At 42.9% G+C, this 25708-nt stretch overlaps 1 protein-coding gene across 3 annotated transcripts; it reads left to right on the top strand.

The window, feature by feature from the left end:
• Window positions 1–25425, top strand: scamp3 (secretory carrier membrane protein 3). 3 transcript variants are annotated; one of them, XM_079521890.1, is made up of 10 exons: window positions 1–215; window positions 694–782; window positions 1224–1304; window positions 4125–4250; window positions 5580–5700; window positions 12839–12967; window positions 17412–17571; window positions 17977–18078; window positions 19854–19971; window positions 23296–25425. In XM_079521890.1, exons 2-10 carry the CDS (start codon window positions 726–728, stop codon window positions 23434–23436), a joined length of 1035 nt encoding a protein of 344 aa, XP_079378016.1. In that variant the 5' UTR covers window positions 1–215; window positions 694–725; the 3' UTR covers window positions 23437–25425. The 3 variants fall into 3 exon arrangements, with proteins under 3 accessions (XP_079378016.1, XP_079378014.1, XP_079378015.1); XM_079521888.1 differs by having other exon boundaries at window positions 5–215; window positions 5577–5700; XM_079521889.1 differs by having other exon boundaries at window positions 195–318; window positions 5577–5700.
• Window positions 25426–25708: the final 283 nt, after the last annotated feature.

The raw sequence follows: 25708 nt of genomic DNA, 5'->3' as shown, positions 1-25708 counted from the left end.
ATGAGCACTTCCGCATTCCATTGTTCCAATGGGAGTCAACGCTACTGTCGCCACTCTCTTACTAGATTACTCGGTCTCAGACTAATGACAACTAACCAATCACAGCGCGACCGACCTCCCCGGGCTATGGGATCCTAGACTTTACGGCGTACTTTACTTCCTGGTTGGATTCTCCTACTTTGTGGACTAGCGGAGCTCCGAGCTACTCCCTTTTGGTTGGTACTGTGTACATAACAAGACTGACTGAGTGTGTGTACATAACATAACAAAAAGATCTGACGATGCATGATTGACTGGGAAATAGAACAAATTAACGAGGCCAGTGTGGAGTTATATATCTATCTTGAGTACAATTAATACGACCTGTTTTAAAAAGAAATGTCTTTGTTGGTGGTGGATGCTCGGTGGTTGTTGTTGCTACTTGCTAGTGTTGATGCGTTTTTTATTATGAGCCAGCATTTTGCATGGGGTGGGATGGATGGGATGGGGGAAATCAATGCTTAACAGTAGAGAGGAAGCCACGGGGTCTAACGTTCTAGTCAACGGTTTATGCTTTTGGGAAAGTCAACAACGACGGGATAAATTAAATAAGGGATTATTAGGTCTGGCTGCTGGCATTTATACCTCCTCAGCCCCTGGCTGACATTAACATTACCGTGTTTATTTTCTGTCTTCTTCTTCAAACAACAACAGAGGACTGTCCCTCCCTTATTATCATCACCGAGATGTCAAAATACACAAGTTTCCCGGAGCCTGTCGGCGACGACCACAATCCATTCCAGGTGATCAATCAATACAAATATGGTGTATTTAACATCGTTGGTGTTGCAGTAGATTAGATAATGTTGTTATATTAACGTCTGTGTTTGTTTGATGATAAGAGAGAGAGAGAGAGAGAGCGCGCGGCTTTGACGTTGGTATGTGTGGCATTTTCCCCCATTACTGGATTCCGATTGATTGACTGGATTGCAGGCACGCCGTTACTCATGTGACATGTGGAGGCCACTCGTCTAATCTACTACCCACACTTCAACTCTTGTACTGTACTTGTCCTTTATTATACTCAAGACGAATCTAACCCGTTCACTTGTCAGCCAAGTCCAGCATTTTTCTGAACTAGGCATAACATAATTAAGTCCTTGATTTGTTAATGTCTGTCTTAACGTTTAGTGTTATTATTATATAACCCTTTATTTTTGTGTGGTTCTATATCTCTCTGCCAGGACCCTTCTGTGACGCAGCACAGCAGTAACACGGGATATGCCACACTGGACCTTTACAACCCGTTTGACAATAAAACGGGGGTGAGAATTAAAGATTTGTTGTTATTATTATCATCGCTGAGATCTTGGCTTTGTGCTGCTTTATAGTTGCCAGACAGACAGTAGCCTTTATAGCCTACACCACTGCACTCGCTGTCTGTGACTGTTTGTTCATGTCCCGGGCGCAGTTTTTTGCTTTTCAATGGACTGCATTGATTAGATCATCTATTGAGAGCAGCGCATTAGAGATTAGGCCCAACGAACGTTGACTTTGTGTTTAATATAGCCATTATTCTGTGCACAGAATAAATGCTTTAGTTTAAAATATTTTCTAAGTGGTGAACCGCACTGTTCCCAGAGGGGATGGGCATTGGGCAGTTGATGGGTTGGGGGGGAGGGGAGAATGAACCTACATCCTCATCTTGTAATTTAATTACAACATTTCAAACCATGGCTCTTCATCGGGTCAAACTCTCATAAAGCAGTTGATAGGTTGTAATCAGTGGTGTAATGGTGTGTTTTCTTTTTTTACCACTGCGTTTTAATGACGTCACATGCACGCGCGCCTACATGTGCATGCACACAGAACAGCCGACAGTGACAACTCACCAGAGACGAAGAGTTCTTTTAATTGTACCCATAGGGGGGATTTTAGACCGCCTCATATAATAACTGTGTTTGAAAAATAAACATGTCATCCAGGCCGTTACACTCATATGGATATGAAGAATCAACTGACTGAGAGAAAATGCTATTGTTACTGCTGCTGAATTAGTTACATTTTCGCTATAAACATGAGTGACTGACGGTCGCAAACGATACAGAGACACCTCCCTGACAATAACGCAGAGACAGCTTGTTAATTTCTGGACCATAACGCTTATATGAAACAAGGGTTAGATGATGAGCCCATGTTATTCTCCATAGGGAAATTACTTCCGTGAACCAGGCAGAACCAGGGGATGAGTGAGTGACGTCAGGACTTCGGCACTCTATTATTGCAGTCATTACGACGGCATCTAGGCCCCCCAAAATACATTTTGGGGGGCCTTGATGAGGGGGGGGGGGTTCAGAGTAAAAGCGGCCATGTCTTTCCGGCACCCCAGAGCTTCTATTTTGAAGGAATCCCGGCACTGATTGTGTTAATAGTGTGAGATTGATAGCTTTTGGGGCATAAATAATATATTAGAAGCCTTTTTTTTTTAAAATCAAGAATTGATCAATGTCACCATGGTCCACATACTGTACAAAAGGGCACATTGCTGTCCAGAGGGCAAGGGCAGGTGGTGCTCTAGCACCCCCTAGTGTCTATCTGTGCACGCCACTGTGTGCACACTGACTTTGCACAGCATGTTACTGTTTACTTACTTCAGGCAGCTCGCCTAGTTGGTCGTCCACTGTCACTGTGTCTGCTGCAGGAGGTGGTGTAGGAGGAGGCGCGGCTGCATCGGTAGCAGAACTAAAACGTTTGCTTTGGAAGGAATCTTTTCTTTACTCGGTCGAGGACGAGGCATTCTTTAGAACACCAGAATGAGTAATGGAGTAAACGTACTCAACTGTGTTGCCTTTATGCAGTTGTATGAGGCCGTTCATGTTTTTTTTGTTATTTAAATTTTTATCCCACGATTTTGCAACCCATTTTTTTCCACCCGGTGTCAATTATCTAATGTAATCCTGGGCGCTACACTTCCTCTGCCAACCTGGGGGGGCAGCGGACTGACCTCATGCTTCCGGACGTTCATGGTAAACAAATGCTAATGATTTGATTTTGGGTACTCGTACTTGACACGGACGGTGTAAATCTGGGAGGAGCTGTCGGCCGGGGGGACAGGAGGACACTCACTGCCAGCTAGAAACCTGTTATGCAAGTAGGCTAGCAATTAAGGATTTTTGCAACAAAAACAATTGGGGTACAGTGCGTCTATGTGTGTATGGTGCACCATTCCGTCCCTGCACGTGCACGTCAAAAACGTAGTGGTACCACGGCGTGGCACTGTGTTCTACGAGCATGACACCAATGGTTGTAATCTTAGAGTATATATGAATAGAGACGGCACCCGGAGGAAACCCTGATGCGAAATGGACATAGTGGCCGAATTTGGTATTGCAGCGCTGGCCCAAACACATGAACGCACTGGTCCGTTGACTATCATTGCGCACGTTCATGATGACCCGTGAACGCTGTTTGCGTGCAATTATAGTCAACGGCAGCGCGTTCATGTGTTTGGGCCCAATCCATCCCAGAATGCACTCTGTTCCTACCCGGAAGGAGGAGTGAAATCGCCTCATGCGCTTTTGAGCAACTTAAAGGACCACTTCACCACTTTTCAACTTCTCTTCCTATAATTGGTCCTAACTAATGTTCACTAATACCACAATCTTTTCCTACTCAGTCTGTGTCTCATACGAAGGCTGTGGGCAGTTCAGAAACCCGTCCACCAGTGACATCATCGATGGTGAATCCAAGCTAATAGAAACGGCAGGCTTTCTTTTCCTGAAAAGTTGCAATGCAAAAGTTGAAGCCATCGTTCTCACGATAATATAAATCTAAAGATATTTTAAAACAAATCTTGTTTAAAAAAAATCTGCCTAATGATGATATCACTGGTGGACGGGTGTCCGAACTGCCCAAAGCCCTCCTATGAGTAGGAAAAAATTGAGGTGTTTTATCATTAACATTATTGTCATTGAGGACCAATTATATGAAGAGATGTTAAAGTGGTGAAGTGGTCCTTTAATGCAAGTGGATGGGAGGAGGAATCCGGTGCCGTGCCGTCTCTATTAATATATACTCTAAGGTTGTAATGCATGACTTCCTGTGTGACTCACCACTGTTGTTGTTTTGAACATTTTCTTCTTCAGCCTCCGCCGCCGTACGAAGCCACATCGCCCTCTGCTGGGCCTGTTCCTGCACAGACGCCCCCCAGCAAGGCCACCACTCCCACAGAGCCGCGCAACTATGGCTCGTACACCAGCCAGGGAGCTCAGGTGTGTAGTAGAGTCTCCGTAGCGAGACCCTCAGAGTCAGACCCTCTGCTGCACCACGTGACAGCAGTGTTGTTTTTGGCAGCACATTTTTGATTTTAGTTTTAGTCATAGTCTCTTGAATAGCTTCCAATTTAGTTTTAGTCACGTTTTAGTCACCTGGAATGTCTTAGTGTTAGTCTAGTTGACTAAAATGCATTTTGGCGGGCCTTGATGCCATCGTAATGACTGTTTTTACACTTGCAATGTGTTGCGCTGCGACGCATTGTGAGCTTGTAGATCTGCTATTTTCAGCATACAACCAAGTGTAAAATGACTTATTCTGGATCTCTTGTCTCTCGTCCACTAGTCCCTTCCTAACATTTTCGTCTAGTTTTTATTTGTCTACGAAATTATCAGCATATTTAGTATTAGTTTCAGCCATCATCGCTTAGTTTTCATTTGGTTTCCATGTAGTTTTCGTCAGTGAAAAATGGTAGTCAACGAACATTTTTCGTCTTAGTTTTAGTCGACAAAATCAACCCTGCACGACCTCTGCACGTGCTCTGCTCTGTGAAATCCTCAGCGTCAATCTAACTCAGAGTTTTGGTTCCATTTTGGTTCCTCTTGCTTTTACAGTATGATCAAATGCTGTGCTCTACATAGCACACTTAACTGTGATGAAGACCTCTTGGTGATTCACCCATTTAGGCCTGAAATCAGATTCTAAAAATGTCTTCTACATCCTGACAGTTTTCTGAAAAAGCTATGTTTCTATGTCAGTCGTTCTTCGATTTTTCAAAAATAGCAGACCTACAAGCTCGTAGCGTGCCACTCGGTGGTGCGCTATGAGCTTGTAGATCTGCTATTTTTCAATGGCTAAAGCATAACATAATGCTAACACCAAAAGGGGTTCCCGCCCAAAATGGGTTAAGCATGTCGTGTAGTACAATGCAATCTAAATACAGTGAACTGGTGCATACTGTACATTAGGAGCAATCATGCTTACATGCTCATATCGAAGGATAGATTTAGGTCAGATCAGTCAGGATTCATACTTTATTTTTTTTTGTGTTCCTCTTTGAAAAATAATGTACCAGTAGAAGAATGGAGTGTACTAACTGTAAAGACAAAAACTTTTGGTAGAAGGAGGCAGAGCAGGTGCTCACATTTTATTATTAAAAAGAAAAATTGTCTGGCGGAGAGTCTTGACTTTCCCATGTCCTCCTCACAATAGAATGATGTGAATTTAGGTTTCGATACCAGCCCGAAGTTGCCCACCAAATGCATATTCAAAGATTTTGACGTCCGAGGCCAGGTCTGTCCCTGACTGTGTGTTCCTTCCTGTAGCAGACTGCGGTGAGCGCTACCACGGCGGAGCTTCTGAAAAAGCAGGAGGAGCTTGAGAAGAAGGCACGCGAGCTGGAGAGGAGAGAGAGGGAGCTGGAGTCCCACAGCCTGGGACCTGGAGCCGGTAGGAACCCACTGGGTGGTGGGGAGGTCTGAACTCCGAAGGCTCTGGAAATCTATGTTCATAATCAGGGGTGCACATTATTATTTTGGGCTAGTACTCAAAGGAGCACCTGGACGTTCACACGGGCAGGTGCAAGCTACACTAGTACACAGAGTCACAGACAGTGTATTTGTAGTCGTTAAGCAGCAGGAGGATCCCTTTAGCAGCAGGTATCCGTTTATCATTAGCACAACCACTAACGTCCAACACACATACAATGAATTACTCACCTAAAGCCTGCAGGTTCCATGTTTAATTACAACGTGTGTAACCTACATTGTTTAAGTGACATATTGTAAATATGGTCGCTAACAGCTCACCATCCATAACAGTTTTTAAAACTGTCATCGTAGCTTGTTTACAACTGAAACAGACTTCCTGTGCTCTGACTTCCCCATCAAAATAAGAGCTACTTCTAATGATTAGTCAACACTTAGTTTCTTTCTAAGTCTAAACGTCCTCTATACAGGACGTTAACATCTCATTTGAGTGCCTGTCAGGATTCTCTACATAACTGTCTCAGCTGTTGGTACGCAAATGTGCCTCGCATACTTTTGATCTACCGCGCAGCAAACATTTTGACGACGCATGCGCACTGGCATACCAGTCATGTGCAGGGCTGTTCATAATGCTTTTGGAGTTAGAATGTAAAGACGGTGTACTAAAGTCAGGTGTTTGTTTAGGCTAATACTAGTCTGGTGATTCTAGCAGGATGCTATCCGTCCATCAGCAGGCATGAAACGGTCCTGCTAGACACTCAGCAAGTCCTTTCCAACTTTTTAAAAGCACGCTACTACTGTACAACAAAAGTACAATGATTGATGAACGTGTAAGGAAGCCTTGTCATATGAAGTCCATTGCAAATGTATAGCACATTTCATACAAAGCACATTCAACATGCATATAATTTTGATGGATAGATGGGTAGATAGATAGATATTAGATAGGTAGACACACACACAGATGGGAGACAAATTAAAGGGAAAACTTTACAATTTAGGCATTTAGCAGACGCTCTTAATCCAGAGCGATTTACATTAGGCAAGAACAAAAGCATGGGAATACATCACATATATAAAATGCATTTATCATGAAACATGCGTAAGCTAAGAACGTAACTAGAACATATCTATATAATGACACTATACATATAAACTATACATATATACTATACTATGCTATACATATGTACTATGATGTGCTATGACTACATACAGTGCAATTATTGTAACTGAAATAACAACTGGACAAACAAATGCATCTGTTTTTATACAGCTCAGACTGCTTGATACAAAGAAGCAATTAACACCGTCCCATTTGCCCTTGGATATGGCTTGCGATGGCAAGAGGAAAATATCAAAGTGAATATGTAATAATATGAACATTATTGGGTCATAGATGTACTAAGACTGTTCAATTGGCTACTGTTGGATTAGGAACAGTGACTAAAGTGACACCTACATTTACACATAGGTCTGGAAAGACATCGGTAACTAGGGCTGTGAATTGTGGTCGAACGTGCACATTCAGTGACCATGGCATGGTTTGGGGCCACTTGCCCCCGTAGAGGGAAGGATCACTGCATGTATTTATTTTGAGTGATAATATAATGGACCACTTCTATCCTGATGGGAGTGGTCTCTTCTACGACAACGCTCCCATCCACGGGGGCACAAGATGCCACTGTATTGTTTGATTAGTCTGAAAATGATTTATTTATGGCCATCGCAGTCACCACACCGGATCTCGGCCGAGCTTGATTTTTGGTGCTCTCCACCAGCATAATCAAAGATACCAAATGGGATAATATCTTGTTATGATATATTTTATGTTATATATGTTATTATATTCCCTCTCTAGTAGAGTTCCTATGACAGATGCAGGGGGAGCATTGAAGCTGTTCTTTTGGCTTGTGTGGCTCAACACCTTACTACTCACTAACAGTACGTTTTTAACAGCGGGCGACGGCCAGACGAATTTTCCGGAAGTGCATTATTTGTCTACGGGACCCCTACTGGCGACTACCTGCGATAGCAGGCGAACAGGCGATGGTCGGAAAGTGGGCGGAGCAACGTCACCCGAAAAGATACAAATAATTCATCTTTTCGGGCGATAGCGGGTGATGTGTCGGCCGATGCTCGCCCGCTGTTAAAACGTACTGTAAGACACTTTATTTTCTGTTAACTGTCCCATGTCTCTGTGTGAGTGTACTGTATATACAGTATAGTACAGCAACAACCTCCCCCTTGCATGCATAAAATAAAGCATTAAAAAAATAACCCATGATTACACACATTCACATGATACAGCGTGCCTTTGACACCGACCCCACCCATGTCACTCAGTCTCAACTCTCTAACACACACATGCACAAACACACACATACACAAACACACACTTGCACAAACAGAAATAATGACTACTTTAAATAATATACAGTAGAATAAGAAGGTTTAGGAGACCAGTGTCTGATCTGAGAGTTCTGATTTGGTTTATAGGTAGTGAACAGGTCAGAGCTGTATTCAGGACTAGAGCCTTGCATATTATTTATTATTAGTACTTTTGCAATTCTGTATTGTATAACAGGCCCAGAAAGTATTTAAAAATGTACTTATGACTTATTTTTTCGGGCAAGTGGGCATGACATTTGGGCCAGTAGAACATGATCTGTAATTGCCCGACGGGCAAGTGCCTCTGAGACCTTAGTGTCAACCCCTGTATAAGGAGCCACTGTTTTCATCTTTTTCTCATCCCAGTGAATATTCTGACTGCAGCATTTTTAATGAGCTGGATTCTTCCAGCAGTCATTTTCAGAAGTCCAGTAAAGAGGGCATTATTTAGGGCGCGGTCACACCAAGCTATGGTTGCCAGCTGCTAAGCTCCATCAGGTTGTGCGCGGCCACCCAGCACATAAAAAAATCACACCCGTGTGAACTGAGTGGTGCAACTACACATTTATTGTTATAGTTACTGTGAATAACTATAAAAGTGATTATATAGAGATTGATTCACTCTGACGTGATATCTGTGATGTCAGTGACGTCACATACTAACCATAGCAACCATGCTCGTTTTTTTGGTTGCTAACCATAGCAACCATTCTCGTTTTTTTGGTACGAACAAACACGGGTACACGGGTACAAAGCCAGTTGTTGGAGTGGTTTGCACCACTCAAAAAACGGAGTAGCTTCCAGCGCCTTCTGTCCCAATCAGAATCAATCTTTGTCACATCACATTACAAGTAACATGGGTATTAAAAAAAAAGTACCGCCATAGCAGACAACCCGCAGCACTCCAGGTTAAAACAAAATCCTTCTAGGTGCAAGGCTCGAAGATATAAGTTGAGGTGAAGAAAATGCCAGCACTCATTGTATGTCCTTTTGCATGATTTTATTTGTTTATTGTACTTCACCTCAAGTAACAACGACATTCTTGGTTGTGCAGGCTCATCATTGCAGTTAAAAGAGAAAAAAATCAAAGTTCATAGTACAAAGTGACAAATCTACATGATACAATATGTGTATGCATATAAAATAAATAAGTAGTAAGCAAGTAGAAAGTAGAAACTGTTCAAGGGTCTGGTGGTGCTGCTCTGGGCTCTGCCGTGGGCGTGGCAGTGGCTTGAACAGGCTGGTGGTGATGGCCAGTGATGCAACTGTCACTCATTTTCAGGACCCTGCTCCCCGTATCCTGCATCGCCTTCTGTCTTGGAAGTTACCAGGCAACCATCCCTCCCTGTGTAGCCCGCAGACTAGCAAACACTTTGTCTACCAGGCAACCATTGCTCCCTGTAGCCCGCAGACTAGCAAACACTTTGTCTACCAGGCAACCATCGCTCCCTGTAGCCCGCAGACTAGCAAAACGCTTTGTCTACCAGGCAACCATCGCTCCCTGTAGCCCGCAGACTAGCAAACACTTTGTCTACCAGGCAACCATCACTCCCTGTAGCCCGCAGACTAGCAAAACGCTTTGTCTACCAGGCAACCATCGCTCCCTGTAGCCCGCAGACTAGCAAAACGCTTTGTCTACCAGGCAACCATCGCTCCCTGTAGCCCGCAGACTAGCAAAACGCTTTGTCTACCAGGCAACCATCGCTCCCTGTAGCGTGCAGACTAGCAAACGCTTTGTCTACCAGGCAACAATCGCTCCCTGTAGCGCGCAGACTAGCAAACGCTTTGTCTACCAGGCAACCATCGTTCCCTGTAGCGCGCAGACTAGCAAACGCTTTGTCTGTAGCCTGGTTACTGTACGTTGCGACTTTATCCAACTTTATTAGGTGGCTGTACTGCTATCTTTATCAATTCATTTTGAATTCAAAGGAGCTTTATTGGCATGAGAAAACATACGTTTACATTGCCAAAGCAAGTGTCACAATACAATAAAAACGGTTGAAAATGGAGAAAGTGTATACAGTTGGAGGGGATACAGCATGTTGTTAACGGAGCTGTCACATTGCATCGTTATATACATGTCATACAGGGTATAAAGCTTTTTTGAAACAAATAGCAGCATCGTTTTTGCAGTCACTTCTGTCTTCAGTCTACTGGAATGTTCATGATCCCAGAAATGGTGATTAGTATATAAACCTTTATGATTCAAATAACCATACCATTAACATCCTGTAGGCCTATAAGGCAAAAACATCAAAATTTCATCATGCTTTAATTGCATGTGACATGTCAAACTAAGTGGTTTTCATGATTCTGAATCCATTCTGAGCATTATTTTTGCAAAGAAAAAACACTCCTTGGCCTGAAAATGCCCATAGCCGTCTTGACAAATGTGATGAGGTCAGCACATTTGGGCAAGCGGCTATAGCCATTTCTAAAATGGCTTTTTTTCTCAAGACTATTTAAATAGTATACAAAAAACTCAGATTTAAGATGTGTTTAAAGGTAGCAGCTCTGTTTACATGTGAGACGCTCAGCGGTAGAGTGGCCGGATGGTAACCGCAAGGTCGCCAGTTCGAACCCTGTGTGCTCCCCCAGAGTTAGTGTCGAAGTGTCCTTGAGCAAGACACTGAACCCCTAATTGCTCCTGATGTGCTGGTTGGTGCCTCAGCCTTGCATGGTTTCTGCCGCCATCGGTGTATGAATGGGTGAATGTTGTAAAGCGCCTTGGATAAAGGCGCTATATAAATGCACCATTTACCATGTGGTAGGTCTAGCGGTCTACTTGGTTAGGGTAAATGTGTGCAGGAGGTCAAGGTGCTGTTGTAATCCTTCTTTGGTAGGGGACAGTAACACCAGGTCATCTGTTGTCTAGCTCCTCTGCTTTGGTGAAAGAAGTCTGTGTGTTTTTCCCAATCCTAACAGCGTATGTGTTCATTGTGTTGTGTACATGGATTTGATGATGTCGTAGGTTTTTTCCCCCCAATTCCGCTTTCTAGCAGTTTGTACATTAGACCCTCGTGCCAAATTGAGTTACCGGTAAATGCTTTTTGTCTACAAAACAGGAGAATATTTTACTTTTTTTTTCTTCCTCGATTAGCGTGTTGAGAGTGAACATGTGGTCTGTTGTACAATAGTTTGGTTGATTTGCTGTCAGGATGTTCAATTTCTGTGAAGAAATGTAATGTTCTCTGGTTGATAATCATGCAGAGCCTTTTCCGACATGGCTGTTTGCTTCTTTAAAAAGAAAATCAAACTACAGTATATCTCAGGTGTAGTGAGATGCAACAGCAACAAATAAAAGAGAAAAGAAAAGGATTCGTAAGACTGTCAGGAAATGGAAAACAAGAAGGGGATTACTGGGGGGGGACTTGCTTTGACGGTGGACGGTTCAGATTATATTTTAGAGTGATGCAGAACCAGTTCGACAAGGGGAGCAGCATCCCGAGCATTTATTTGCTCCAAATAGACGTGGTGTAGGCCTGTAGAATGCATAAACTCAAGGTGTGTGTGTGTGTGTGTGTGTGTGTGTGTGTGTGTGTGTGTGTGTGTGTGTGTGTGTGTGTGTGTGTGTGTGTGTGTGTGTGTGTGTGTGTGTGTGTGTGTGTGTGTGTGTGTGTGTGTGTGTGTGTGTGTGTGTGTGTGTGTGTGTGTGTGTGTGTGTGTGTGTGTGTGTGTGTGTGACACACAGAAAGATGCACAAGACCATCAAACCACGCCATTCCCATTGAAAAGCATTAATGGCAGAATCCAACCTCATAGGTAGAATTAAACTTTGGTGTGATCGAGCCCTTACTGTACTCTACCGACACTGCCCGTCTTGACTGTCCTCCGCTATGCTGGATAGTCTGATGCGAGGTTACTCCCGTGGTGGTGGGAAGATGACTACGTTTTTATTTTTTTAGAAGAGGAAAACTGATATTGTTTAATGCCGTTTGCTTTGATTGAATAATTGAACATGTACGCCATAATATTATTTGATTTGGGACGGGTGTGTTCTAATTCTAAATAAAGTGTTTGTGTTGATTATTGTGTAATGTATTTGTATGTGTAAACTTGAAAAAGCTCTATTTTCCCTTCATCTTTATCCTTTTTAAGCATTCTGTCGCGCGTGCCAAGCTGTCATTCTCTTGTATTATTTCCCACCACGGAATAACTAAACCTCGCATCTTGGAGGACGGTCAAGACGAGCAGTGTCGGTAGGCCAATCAGAGGCAGGCGGGGCGTTACCATGTCTATGTTCGGACGCAAACTAGATAGACGCGTGTACTGTACATGAAGTATACTGTACATGGAATAAAGTATACTACACAATCACCCTGCCTGCTGTAAATGCTGGACGATTAGCTTGATGCTACATAAATCTGTTAACCCATTTAGGCCTGACCTCCAAAATAAAAATAAAATCTTCTAAATCCTCCAGTTTTCTGAAATAAATATTTTCACGATTTTTCACAAATAGCAGACCTACAAGCTCGTAGCGCGCCACTCGGTGGCGCGCTATGAGCTTGTAGCTCTGCTATTTTTCAATAGCTAAATTATAACTTCATGTTAAACACCAAAAGGGTTTCTGCCCAAAATGGGTTAATCTGCAGCACTGTTAATATAATCCATATTGTTTTTCTCAACATATTAAACTTTCAATTTGAGCGTTGTGTAAATGCACTCATCAGAATTCTTCTGTGTAAAATCCCCCTCTTTTCTTTTAGCTCGTCAGAATAATTGGCCCCCGCTGCCCTCGTTTTGCCCGGTGGGACCATGCTTTTACCAGGACATAACCATGGACATCAGCCAGAACTTCCAGCGCACCGTCACCATCATGTACTACTTCTGGATGTGTGAGTTCCACAGTATATCAATCGATGCTTTTATTTCAGACCCAGGGAGATCCATATCACAGAAGCAGTGTTTATTTCGTCGACTAAAACTAAGACGAAAAATGTTCGTTGACTACCTTTTTTCACTGACGAAAACTAAATGGAAACTAAATAAGCTAAGCTACGATGGCTAAAACTAAGACTCAATATATAGTGACAATTTTGTCGACAAATACTAGACTAAAATGTTAGGAAGGGACTAGTGGACAAGAAATCCAGTATAAGTCATTTTAAACTTGGTTGCATGCTGAAAATAGCAGATCTACAAGCTCATCTGTAGATCTTGTAGATCGGCTATTTTCAGCAAGCGTAAAATTAGTCATTATGACGGCATCAAGGCCCGGCAAAATACATTTTCGTCGACTAAATCACCTGTAGATTTAGTCGACTAAAATCTTATGATATTTAGTCGACTAAAACGAGACTAACAATAAAACATTCCAGGTGAAAATGTGACTGAAACTAAATAAACTATTGAAGAGACTAATGACTAAAATTAGCCAAAAACAACACTGCACAAAAGAGTACAATACAGATAAAACGGTACAAATTACACAAAGTACAGTACAGTACGACTTACATTAATGTCTAACATGCAGACAAGTCGGCCAGTGCTTCCACAATTTGGAAGAGAATCTATACGAACTGTATACAAGAGTTAGTCACAGCAGTAATGATGTCATTTTCTGACTCTGTTGCTCTGCACATAAATTCATACATCAAGTTTCTTAAAACTTCCGTGCAAGTTGGAACCAGTGTTGTTTTTTTGGCAGCAAATTTCTGTTTTAGTCATAGTCTCTTGAATAGTTTTAATTTAGTCTTAGTCGCATTTTAGTCACCTGGAATGTTTTAGTGTTAGTCTAGTTTTAGTCGACTAAATGTCATAAGATTTTAGTCGACTAAATCTACAGTTGATTTAGTCAACTAAAATGTATTTTGGGGGGCCTTGATGTTGTCGTAATGGCTGATTTTACACTTGCTGAAAATAGCCGATCTACAAGCTCACAACGCGTTGCTTGTAGATGGGCTATTTTCAGAATGCAACCAAGTGTAAAATGACTAACGGCCGGGCTCCACCGGGCGCGTCAGCGTCGCGTCTCCGTCACCGTCAGGGAATGATCCCTTTTTAATCAATGAAGGGTGGCTCCACTGCCCGCGTTGACGGAGACGCGACGCGTGCATTAAAATTGAACCGGTGCGTTTTTTGACGCGACGCGACGGAGACGCAACGCGTCCGGTGGAGCCCTGGCGTTATACTGGATCTCACGCGCACACACACACACACACACACAGTAGAAAGAAAAAAAAGTACGTAATTTATTCTAATTGCAATTTACGAGCTGCGTTCGCTTCCCGCGTTCACGCGCCTTACTTGTACTACTCATTGAGTCGCTTGCGACTAGGCTTGCATTAAGTCCAGGTTAGTCCCACTTTTTCTCTCTTTAACATTTGAGATAAGTTAGACTTGAGTATAGTCCAGGTCGGTCCAAGCACATCACATGCGAGTTATTTCAAGCAAAACAAATCGCTGTGTCTTGACAGTTGAGAAAATGCTTGCAGTGTCTCGTCGGTATGTGTTCATTGGCGTGCTAGCAAAGTGTGTCTTGAGTCTTGACCAATTCCGAACAGCCCCAAAATAGTATTCTAAAGAGGGAAAGGGTGAAATGAAATGAAATGATTACTATATTTACCCAGGGTATCTGGGCTAAGCTTAAGAACTTGTTTCCAGCCAGGCCCTGCTCATAGAACACATTTCATCGTAGTGGTTCAATGCCTTGTTCAAGGGCACTTCAGCGGTGAGATGGATTTGACTTAATTTCAGCAAATTTAAGTCTAAAAACTCACCACCCTTATTGAATTGTCAAGTATGATACAAACCAACAGACAACTACACAACCCTGTGTTGCTCTCACAAGAATGATGCTGGCAAAAGGACTCAAGATAGAAGAGGGTTTATTTGTCACTCACTGATAACAGTGAAATTATCATGATGGCAGAATGGCAGCAGGGCCGGACCTTTCCCGGTGGCCTGCTGCCTATTGGCCTGCCTGCCTTTCCAAAAAGAAAAGAAAAACGGTAATATGACAGGTACGTCCTATGGCCAGTCCACCACTGCAGACAACCCAACATGAGACAATTCAAATTCAAGAGGCATTATTTGTCATTATACAACGGGTCGTTTCGAGGAAGCAATCTGATTGGTTGAAACAGGCTTAAACCAGCGCAAAGGAAAAGGAACAACTAATGAAAACATAGAAATCAGCTGCTCTGTTCTCCTAGCCTGGCTAATAATCCAGACCGAATCAGCCGTTGGCAAAATAAAAAATTGCCTGACGGCGGATTACGGTCTGGAGAGGCTCAATTGTACGCCCATTTCCTACACCAGAGAACTGGTGTGGCCAATCGGGACACGGCATGCAATATGGGCGGGCTTTGGTACATTGACGTTCAATGCTTGAGACCTTTGACTGACAGTAGCTCTGACCAATTGCGTCAAAGAGAAAATGTTTGCCCCCCGGGAAACAAGATCCATACACAGCATCTCCAGACTCAAATACCACACGACAGTGTGATTTGAGTCTGGCGTATTAGCCAGGCTACTGTTCTCCCAAAGCGCAGCGGACTGGGTTGCTAGGCTAGCGGAGTTTCTTGGGACATTTGTGGTCGTAGTGGCTACATCTGTCACTACGACAGACGGCTAAACAAATTATGATTTGTTTAGCCATTATCTTAGTTTTAAGGGTGACTGTTGTATAATTGCAATATTACACTCGAGGCAGGGCGAGTTCACACTGCGGGCGAGTTCCTGCAGCACCACAGGCGTGCATTAATGACGATAAAGAACACCCTCTTGTGCAATATCGCTTAACTCGGCCATATACTGCAAGTATGTGCAGTGAAATATTTGTGCGACATTCTATGGTAACATTTTAAATTATAATATGAAACAATCAAAAGTAACAGGGTATAAGTTAAGAAAAAGTAAAGAGTATATAATCTAGATCAATAATGAGCTGACATTTGTCTACATAACATGCAATCTAAATCAGTGGTTCCCAAACTTTTTCATGTCAAGGATATGCCAGGTACCCCCATAAGATAATATTTTTACGGCTCTAGCAGTGATTCTCAACCCGTTTAATTTCAAGGACCCCCAGTTTGACGTGCATTAGTGTACAGACCCCCGTTTAATGGCATTTCTATCTCTTGGACCCCCAATTTATATTGTAAAATCAATGTTCATTTAACTATCAGAGTTACAGACCCATATGGGTCCATTTGGTTAATTGGGTCAAAACTATCATTTAGCTGGGGACCCCCTGGAACTCCCTCAAGGACCCCTGGGGGTCCCCGGACCCCACTTTGGGAACCACTGATCTAAATTACATATTTTAGCTTTTGCATACGCCTGCAGGGTCGTCGAGGCTACGGGCTACGGTGGAGTCTGAGGAAGGGAGTTTTCAGACTACAATGCGACACACATCCAATGTGATTTGCGATCACGTGTCTGAGTGTATGAGTTTCCAATGCAAAATAGGCTAGCCCATTTACTCATCCAGCATCCATCTCCTGCCTGCTTCCTATACAGGTTATTTCATAATTCCACCAACCCAGGTCTTTTAACCACTTAAGCCTCACTTTATACACCTTCGTATGATGGAGCCATGTGGAAATCACCAGTCTACAGCTCGACGGGTTGCTGCGAGCTAAGCTTGTAGATTGTCTAAGACAGGGGTTCTCAACCCGTGGGTCGCGACCCCTCGGGGGGTCGCCAAATTATTTTGGGGGGTCCCCAAATCATTTTCCAAAAAAAAAAAAAAAATATTTTTTTTTTTTTTTTTTTTTTTTGCAACTGAATGGCTAGAAGATGGAAATGAAGAGTTTACATATAGTACACATAGTACATGCATACACCTTCCCTAATGATTATATCTGGTTTCAGTATTTATTTATGGTGTATTGTCTCTATTATTAAGGTTATTGTATCAGTCAATTTATAATGGGGGTCGGGAGGGGGCGGGGCGGGGGTCCCGAGACGTTGCCAAAGCATTTTCGGGGGTCCCCGGCCAAAAACGTTGAGAACCCCTGGTCTAAGAAATCACTCATGATCATGACATGCCCAAATAGGGTGGTTGAAGCACCATGACTTCTTGGTTATTTTTGGAAAACTCACAGAAGGGCAGAACTGCTGCGTTCACATTTTTAATTGTTACTGTACTTGTCGATTGGGTACTTTGGTCTGTTGATCAATTGGAAATAATTGCATGTTTTCTCTCTTCAGTTCAGGTAAATAATACTGAGGTTAATACTTGATAGTCGGTGACATAACAAAAATGTATGTAATTTAACTATTGTTACGCTTATCTTGTTTCTCGTTCTTTTCTTCCTCTTTCCTGTCCTCCAGTTGGTGCATGTACTCTGCTCTTCAACCTGATCTCGTCTTTGTCTATGTTTTGCGTGGACCCCTCTGGAGGTGTGGGACTGGGCCTAGCTATCCTGTGGGCCCTGCTATTCACTCCTTGTTCTTTCGTCTGTTGGTACAGGCCTGTGTACAAAGCTTTTAGGTGCGTAACCATTACTAGGTCGGTGGTGGCTCAGGGGTAGAGTGACCGGATGGTAACCGCAAGGTTGCCAGTTTGAACCCGGGCTCCACCCAGAGTTGGTGTCGAAGTGTCCTTGAGCAAGACACTGAACCCCGAATTCGCTCCTGATGTGCTGGTTGGTGCCTTGCATGGTTTCCGCCGCCATCAGTGTACGAATGTGCGTGTGAAGTGAATGGGTGAATGTAATGCACAATCTATGTAGAGCGCCTTGGATAAAGGCGCTATATAAATTTACCATTTACTAGCTCCCAAATAGATGAGCTGGGTCTAAACATGGTTGTAGTGCTATGTAAGAATGGTAGCCTGCAGAGTATTTCATTTGATTAATTTAAAGAAAGAAATGTCTTTCCATTTCTCTTTTCTCAGGAGTGACAGCTCTTTCAACTTCTTCGCTTTCTTCTTTGTGTTCTTTGCCCAAGTGGTCACGTACGTCATCATGACCATCGGAATTCCAGGATGGGGTTTCAGGTAACAGCACAAGTGTAATTGTCGCATTATACTCTTTCAAACAGGTTTGACTTAACAAATTGAATTCATCGTGACCAAGATTGGTCTGGTTACTAAAGATGTTTCTCTGTGTTTCTTTTCATACATGGTATACATGAAATTGTCACTTTACAGAATATGATTCCACAGCTCATTTCTATTAATTAAAATCACGGACCCATAAAGCAATAAGACATCCATACATGTAGTGATCCCACTGTTTTATCCAATTTAGGCCTGACGTCGAAATAAAAATAAAATCTGAAAAACCTCATGTTTCTATATCAGTGGTTCTCAATATTTCATGTCAAGGACTCCCAAAAATATATGTATTTGGCCTCCGACCCCCATCTGAAAATAATGTTGTTCCAGGGACCCTCCCCCCCCAGAAGCAAAGATTTGAGTTAAAAATGTTCACTCTGAAAGAATATATATTCAAAGGTTTGCGCCACATTTTCACGATACAAAAAAAAGCAGATCTACAAGCTTGTGAGCTTGCTAAAGTATAACATAATGCTTAAAACACCAAAAAGGGTTCCCGCCCAGAATGGGTTAAGTAAAATGTATCAAACAACACTCTTATCTGTGGTGTGTGGTGCTATACCAAGGAATGCAATATGATTCCTTGAAACTTCTATAAATACCCGGGTAGAAATAAATAAAACATCTTAGCTGGTCATATTATGTAGCAGCACTCATGTAAACACGTTTGTGTGACTGCGTTACTTTATTATGTAACCTCTGTTGAACACCAGCTGTGCAAGTATAACCTAAAACATGCTGAGCAAATGCCATTCGTAATCTCATTGCACACCCCGTTGCGTGCGTGCGTGCATTCGTGCACGCCGAGACAGAAACGTACTGTGTCTCTGCTCAATACACTCAACCCCTTTGTGTAAGGGAGAGAGAGATTGCAACCTCTTTTTTTTTTTGTCAATTGTCAAGTTTTTTCGGTAGCCATACATACATTACACGACGGTGTGTATGTGTCCCTATATGGTGTGTGCAGTGTTGATTTCGTCGACTAAAACTAAGACGAAAAATGTTTTTCACTGACAAACTAAATGGAAACTAAATGCAAACTAAGCTATGGTGACTAAAACTAAGACTAAATATACTGACAATTTCGTCAACAAATAAAAACTAGACTAAAACTTGCTGAAAATGGTGTAAAATCTGTCATTACGACTGCATCAAGGCCCACCAAAATACATTTTAGTCGACTAAATCAACTGTAGATTTAGTCGACTAAAACTAGACTAACACTAAAACATTCCAGGTGACTATAAAATGTGACTGAAACTCAATGAAAACTATTGAAGAGACTAAAATGACTAAAACTAAAATTTGCTGCCAAAAACAACACTGGGTGTGTGGCTGTGTGTGCTATAGCAGCAGCCACCACCAGGCTCCGCCAAAACTTTGTTCCAAACTCAACTGTCATTGCATCTCTGTAATGTATTTCTACGTAGCCTTCTAGCATGGAATTCTCCTTTTTTTTTTTTTTTATGTTTTTTTTTTTTTGTGGCTTTCGCCTTTATTTTATATTTTTTTTATGGAGGGACAGACAGTAGGCTGACAGGAAATGGGGAGAGAGATAGGGGGGTGACATGCAGTAAAGGCCGTCGGGATCGGGAGTCGAACCCACGGCACACTGCCAGACTGGATTACCAGCCAAGGTGCCTGGACCATTATGGCCCAGGCTGGAATTCTCCTTTTAACTCCTACATCTCTCCGTAACTTTCTCTTCTCCTCAGTGGGTGGATAGTCAGCCTGGCTGCTCTGAAGACCAGTGTCCCCGTTGGTGTGATAATGCTGCTAAACGCTGTGTGCTTCACCGCCCAGACTGCCATGGGGGTCGCCATGCTTAAGAAGGTAAACTCCGGATGAATGTCTCGCCTGTACAGTATAATGCCAAATGACTACTTAATATGACTAGTTAATACCTTTTATCTATAATATCTCTGTGCCTATAAATGGATGGGTTTGGATTATGCTGGATATTACCATGGAAGCAACGTAGACACACATATATTTTAATGTATTATCCTAGTTAATATTGGCTTACAGCAATCATTTTGGGGTTTTTATGATTAGTATATTCAATTATTCTGCTTTTGTTCAGCTGCAACAGGCACTTAGTTCTTGTCTTGTATATAATGTTTTTAGTCAATATATTTTCATGGTAGACTACGTTAACCCATTCATGCCTATGTTTCTATCATCAGTGGTGTTCAATATTTCATGTCAAGGACCCCAAAAATTGTATTTAATTGGCCGCCGACCCCATCTGAAAATATGTTGTTCCAGGGACCCCCCCTAGAAGCAGAGCGAACTGAAATAATATATATATTCAAAGATTTTCGCCACATTATCAAGATTTTTGATCTACAAGCTCATAGCTCATAGGCACTCGGTGCCGCGCTAAGAGCTTGATTAATACACAGGATAACACAAACCGGTACATAAAGGATAAATAATCATCACAAATACTTGAATCTATACTTTAACTTGGAGCAGGAACACGCGCATCATTAAAGGCAGGGTAAGTGATAGTTTTTGGTTAAAACAAAAAGCTTTTTGTTACAAATTACAAGACACTTTAGCAGACACTCTTAACTCTATCTCTACCGCTAGCTGTTAGCATAAACCCCAGTTCCAGCATACGCGTTCACTTTAAAAAGTCTGAGTTTGCCCCCCCCCCCCCCCCCCCTACACTCGCTACACACACCCAATATCATTGGAACACGCACACACTCTTTACCTCTCATCAGAAGCTTTTACATGGCGGCAGTACAAAGGCACAACTTAAATCCGAAATGTGAATCAAGGACAGCGATTCTAGAATCCGATTTATGGAGGCTTGGAAATCCTCCTTTCAACTGCTTTGCACTGTGAATATATTTGCAATCCCATAGTTGGAACGGTGGGGCGTTGCTATAGGAACCGGACCAATGTTAAAAGCTTCCGTAGGACTAAACCATTATATAAACGGGAGTATACGTTGGGGTACGTATATATACGGACCTGGGATATGACGCCACCTAGCATCGACGTCCGTATATACGGACTTGGGGGGAAAAAAAAGTTAAACCAGAGCGATTTACAGTAAGCAAGAACAAAACATGGTAATACATCAAATACATAAAAAAAAAACTCATCAAGAATCATACGTATTACGTAAGCTAAGACCCTAACAGTGGAATATCTATATAATGAAATTATGCGTATATACACTATGGAGTGCTATGTCTACATAAAACGCTATCTAAGTTACGTAAGTTAACTTGAGCCTTTGCATACGCCTATAAGGTCGTTGAGGCTTGTTAAGAGGTTTACCATAGTGCTCATTGCTATAGACACAGAGTGTTTGTTCAGTAAGAGTGTCCCGGATGGTCCCTCCACCTCTTTAACCCATTCAGGCCTGACGTCGAAATTAAAAAAAAAAAGGTTTTCTAAATCATGACAATTTTCGGAAAGATTTGAGGCACATTTTAACGATTTTTCAAAAATAGCAGACCTACAAGTTCATAGCGCGCCACTCGGTGGCGCGCTATGAACTTGTAGATCTGCTATTTTTCAATAGCTAAATTATAACATAATGTGTGGTTAAACGCTAACGTGACATGGATGCGTTCCAGGTCTCAATGGATTAATAAACAGAAAATAAATTTTAAGGCCAATCTGGAACGAGTCGTACCAATTTATAGGGGGGGGGGGGACAAAAATGCATAGAGCATATCATCTGCCCTGTATAGAGCGTCGCAGTCCCGCCCCCTTGAGAGACCCGGAAAATAATTCCCCGTTCATTTTCCTCATAGACTTTTCAAAAAGTATTTATTCAAAGACATTTAAGCGTCGTACAAAGCCAACTCCAGTTGTGACAAATCATGACAACAAAACACAATGTTTTGGGACGATCAAATAATTAGAAAGAAGAAGAAGAAAACGGCAGGTTAACACTTTTTGTTTTGTTTTTCTTCTGTTTAATTATTTGTTCGGCCCAAAATGTTGTGTTTGTTGTCATGATGTTGTCACAACTCGAGTTGGCTTTGTCCGCGGCGTAAACGTCTTTAAATAAATTACTTTTGAAAAGTCTACGAGGAAAATGAACGGGGAATTCTTTTCCGGGTCTCGTTGTCATGAAAGGGGGCACGGTGGCACAGAAGGTCCTGGGATCGATTCCCGCTCGGGACGCTGTGGGTGCTGGCGGCGTGTTTCCTCCTCCGCGTCATCAGTGCCCATACCCGAGGCGGGGTTGGCGAAAGGGCCCTTCTGTGTGGAGTTTGCATGTTCTCCCCGTGTCCCCTAGGGTAGGTACCCTCACAAAAAACATGCAGTAATCCTGGTCTCTAAACTGCCTCCCCCTGGCCAGCCGGGGCACCTGATGGAGGGGAAAGGAACTGGTTGGAATAACGTGTTCCTTCCATGCGCTACGTCCAACCAGGGAAACTCCCCCCTGTCAGGTGTAAAGGAGCAACTTGGACACTCGGGCATGAAGGAAGCATGAGTTCAAGTCCATTGCTCTCCCCATGTCCCCCATATATGGGGACTAGGTTGGCAGAGGGTGTGTAGAGCCCAGGATCACATTAGATAATTGACACAGGGGTGAAAAATGGGTTACAAAATCGTGGGATAAAAATTATAAAGATTTAAACTGCCTCCCCCTGGCCAGCCGGGGCACCTGATGGAGGGGAAAGGAACTGGTTGGAATAACGTGTTCCTTCCACGCGCTACGTCCAACCAGGGAACCCCCCCCCCCCCCCCCCCTGTCAGGTGTAAAGGAGCAACACTCAGGCATGAAGGAAGCATAAGTTCAAGTCCGTTGCTCTCCCCATGTCCCCCATATATGGGGACTAGGTTGGCGGAGGGTGTGTTAGAGCCCAGGATCACATTAGACAATTGACACAGGGGTGAAAAATGGGTTACACAATCGTGGGATAAAAATGATAAATAAATAAAAAATGAAAGACTGCGACACTCCTGATAATTACCCCTATAGTAGCCCCGGTCACAGAGCTGTCAACATATAATCTGCGGTCCCAGGAATGCCCTCCATATCGCTTTCTAGGGTATCGTCTTTCCCCCCTCTGACAATGGGTGTGGTGTGATGATGAATTGGTTATTGGTTATGTGTATCAGGTATCTCTCTCTCCCACCCCACCCCACCCCACCCCACCCCACCACCATGCCCTGCAGGTCCATTCTCTGTACAGGCAGACGGACGCCAGTTTCACGAAAGCCCAGGCCGAGTTCGCCAGCGGAGTGATGTCCAATCAGGCTGTGCGGCAGGCGGCCGCCAATGCAGGGCAGGCGGCGTTCACTGGACCTCCTCGATAAGGAGGGAGGCGGGGCGACAGGTGCGGCGTTGGAAGGTGAGCTGGACGGTTGGAGCGCCCCTCCCCCACCTGGCGCTGAGATGGGATCCATTTGATTTCTCTCCCCCTTCATGATTTGAATTTTGAGGAGAGGAAAACGTGGCTCCTGCATGTCGGCGCTCAAGGGAATCTGCACTGCAGGATAAGGGGGTAGTAGGACCATGATGGGCTCATGTTAAAGTGTGACAGTTGAAAAGGGTATCTTTGAAAAACAAAGAAAATGTCCCGCACACTGGGGTGCAGTACTTAGTTTAGACAGTACTTAGTTTAGACAGTACTTAGTTTAGACTAGTCATTGGTTAGACCAGTCATTAGTCCTACAACTACAACCTATCTCAAACCTTCACCCTAAACCTAACCTCCCACGGGGCAGCGCACCTAAACCTAACCTTAACCCATGTCTTAACTATAGTCTAAACTAAGTATGCACCTCCGCACACTGTCAGACACTTGCCAAAAATGTTTTGCTCTTTATTAGGTCGACGTTTCGGTCGATTTTTAGACCTTCATCAGGGCAGACAGGAATTGTCTGTCCTGATGAAGGACAGACAATCTAAAATTAATGTCCTGAGGATTGTGTGTGTGTGTGGGACCTTTTCTTTGCGTTTCAAAGATACCCTTTTTAATGTATGCTACAATTGCCCCTACACACCTGTCACTAGCCTTCTGAGGTGTGCAATGCATCGGCCTTTTGCTAAAAAAAAAAAAAAGTGTGTACAGTTGTACAGTGAAGGTCAACGTGACCTCCACGCCAGCCATGTAGGCATTGGGTAATTCCAAGGTTAATTAAATGAGGTTAGCAAGCGAAGACCGTACGGTGGACTCCATGTTGCTCCCTGGAAGGAAAGAAACATGCGCAATGGGCTATATGCAGCCAACACTTCCGCGTTCAGCTTCCTTGGTCTCAATTGCGCATGTTTCTTTCCTTTCCAGGGAGCAACATGGAGTCCACCGTGCGGTCTTCGCTTCCTAACCTTATTTGAATTAACCTTGGGTAATTCTAACTGCAGGCACCAAGTCATGGGTGTTGTTGTTGATATAATATATATTATGGAATGGAAAAGAGGTGTGGGAGAGGTGTTACGTACTTTATTGTTTGTGATGAAGATACCTACTGTAAAACTAAAAGTGTTAATGAATGAATGCAGGGAAAGGCTCTGTTTTACATGCGGTAAATCAAGTGTAAGTATCTATATCTCTATGTACAGTATACAATATACTGTATATGTACTATATAGATATATACTGTATCAATGCGCACACACCACACACACACACACACACACACACACACACACACGGCCATAGTGGGTAGAGGGGGCATTTAGGAATGTTACCCCACACACACACACACACCTACCTAAGTGTCAAAAGTGTCCCTGAGCAAGACACTCAGCCCCATGGGTGCTGTATTAATGGCATCCGCTGCAGATGTACTGTAGCAAATATACTGCAGCAATAACTAAATGCATTTATGTTATTACACACACATGCATACACACACACGTACACACACACACACGTATACACACACGCATATATACACACACACACACGTACACAAGTCAAGCGGTGTGCCAATTGTGTTTCTTCGGAGCATGTCTTGCCTGGGTCATTTCCTAAAGGGGGGTGAGGACGTGCACATGCTTAAAAAAAACTGGAATCAATGCCACTTAAATCATTTGATTCAGTACGGAGTGAGTATAGCTCAACTATCTGTTACCAATACTACCATTGTGTTGCTTCAGTGATAACTAACCCAATTGTTTTTGTTATTATGCCAAATGAGAATGCATATTTACCTTTATTGCCAAACTGTCCTACTGTATTTAAAAAAAAAAGAGAACTGTGTTTTGGTTGTGATGTTGTTCTGTTGGTGGTTGTTTGTGGTTGTTATGATTGTTATTAAAAATCACTGTATTGGTTTTAATAAAAAAGTGAGAGATGCTTATCTAATGGACTCGTGTGTGTGTGTGTGTGTGTGTGTGTGTGTGTGTGTGTGTGTGTGTGTGTGTGTGTGTGTGTGTGTGCGTGCAAATAATTTAAAATGGAGTTTGGAGTTAGAATTGTTTATTTTTTATTGGAAGGGGACATGCCAGATACAATTAATATCTAAATATTGAATCAAGCAACATTTAAACTGCCCTGGGTGCTCACAAAAGTGAGTAAACCCAAACGTGTTTGAAAGTGAAATATCTCTTTCAGTTTGCAACATGGTAGAGCTACACAAACAC

Source organism: Electrona antarctica (assembly GCF_951216825.1).
Source record: "Electrona antarctica genome assembly, chromosome: 15".
NCBI classification, from domain to species: Eukaryota; Metazoa; Chordata; class Actinopteri; order Myctophiformes; family Myctophidae; genus Electrona; species Electrona antarctica.
This window is presented reverse-complemented; position numbering and strand designations above follow the sequence as displayed.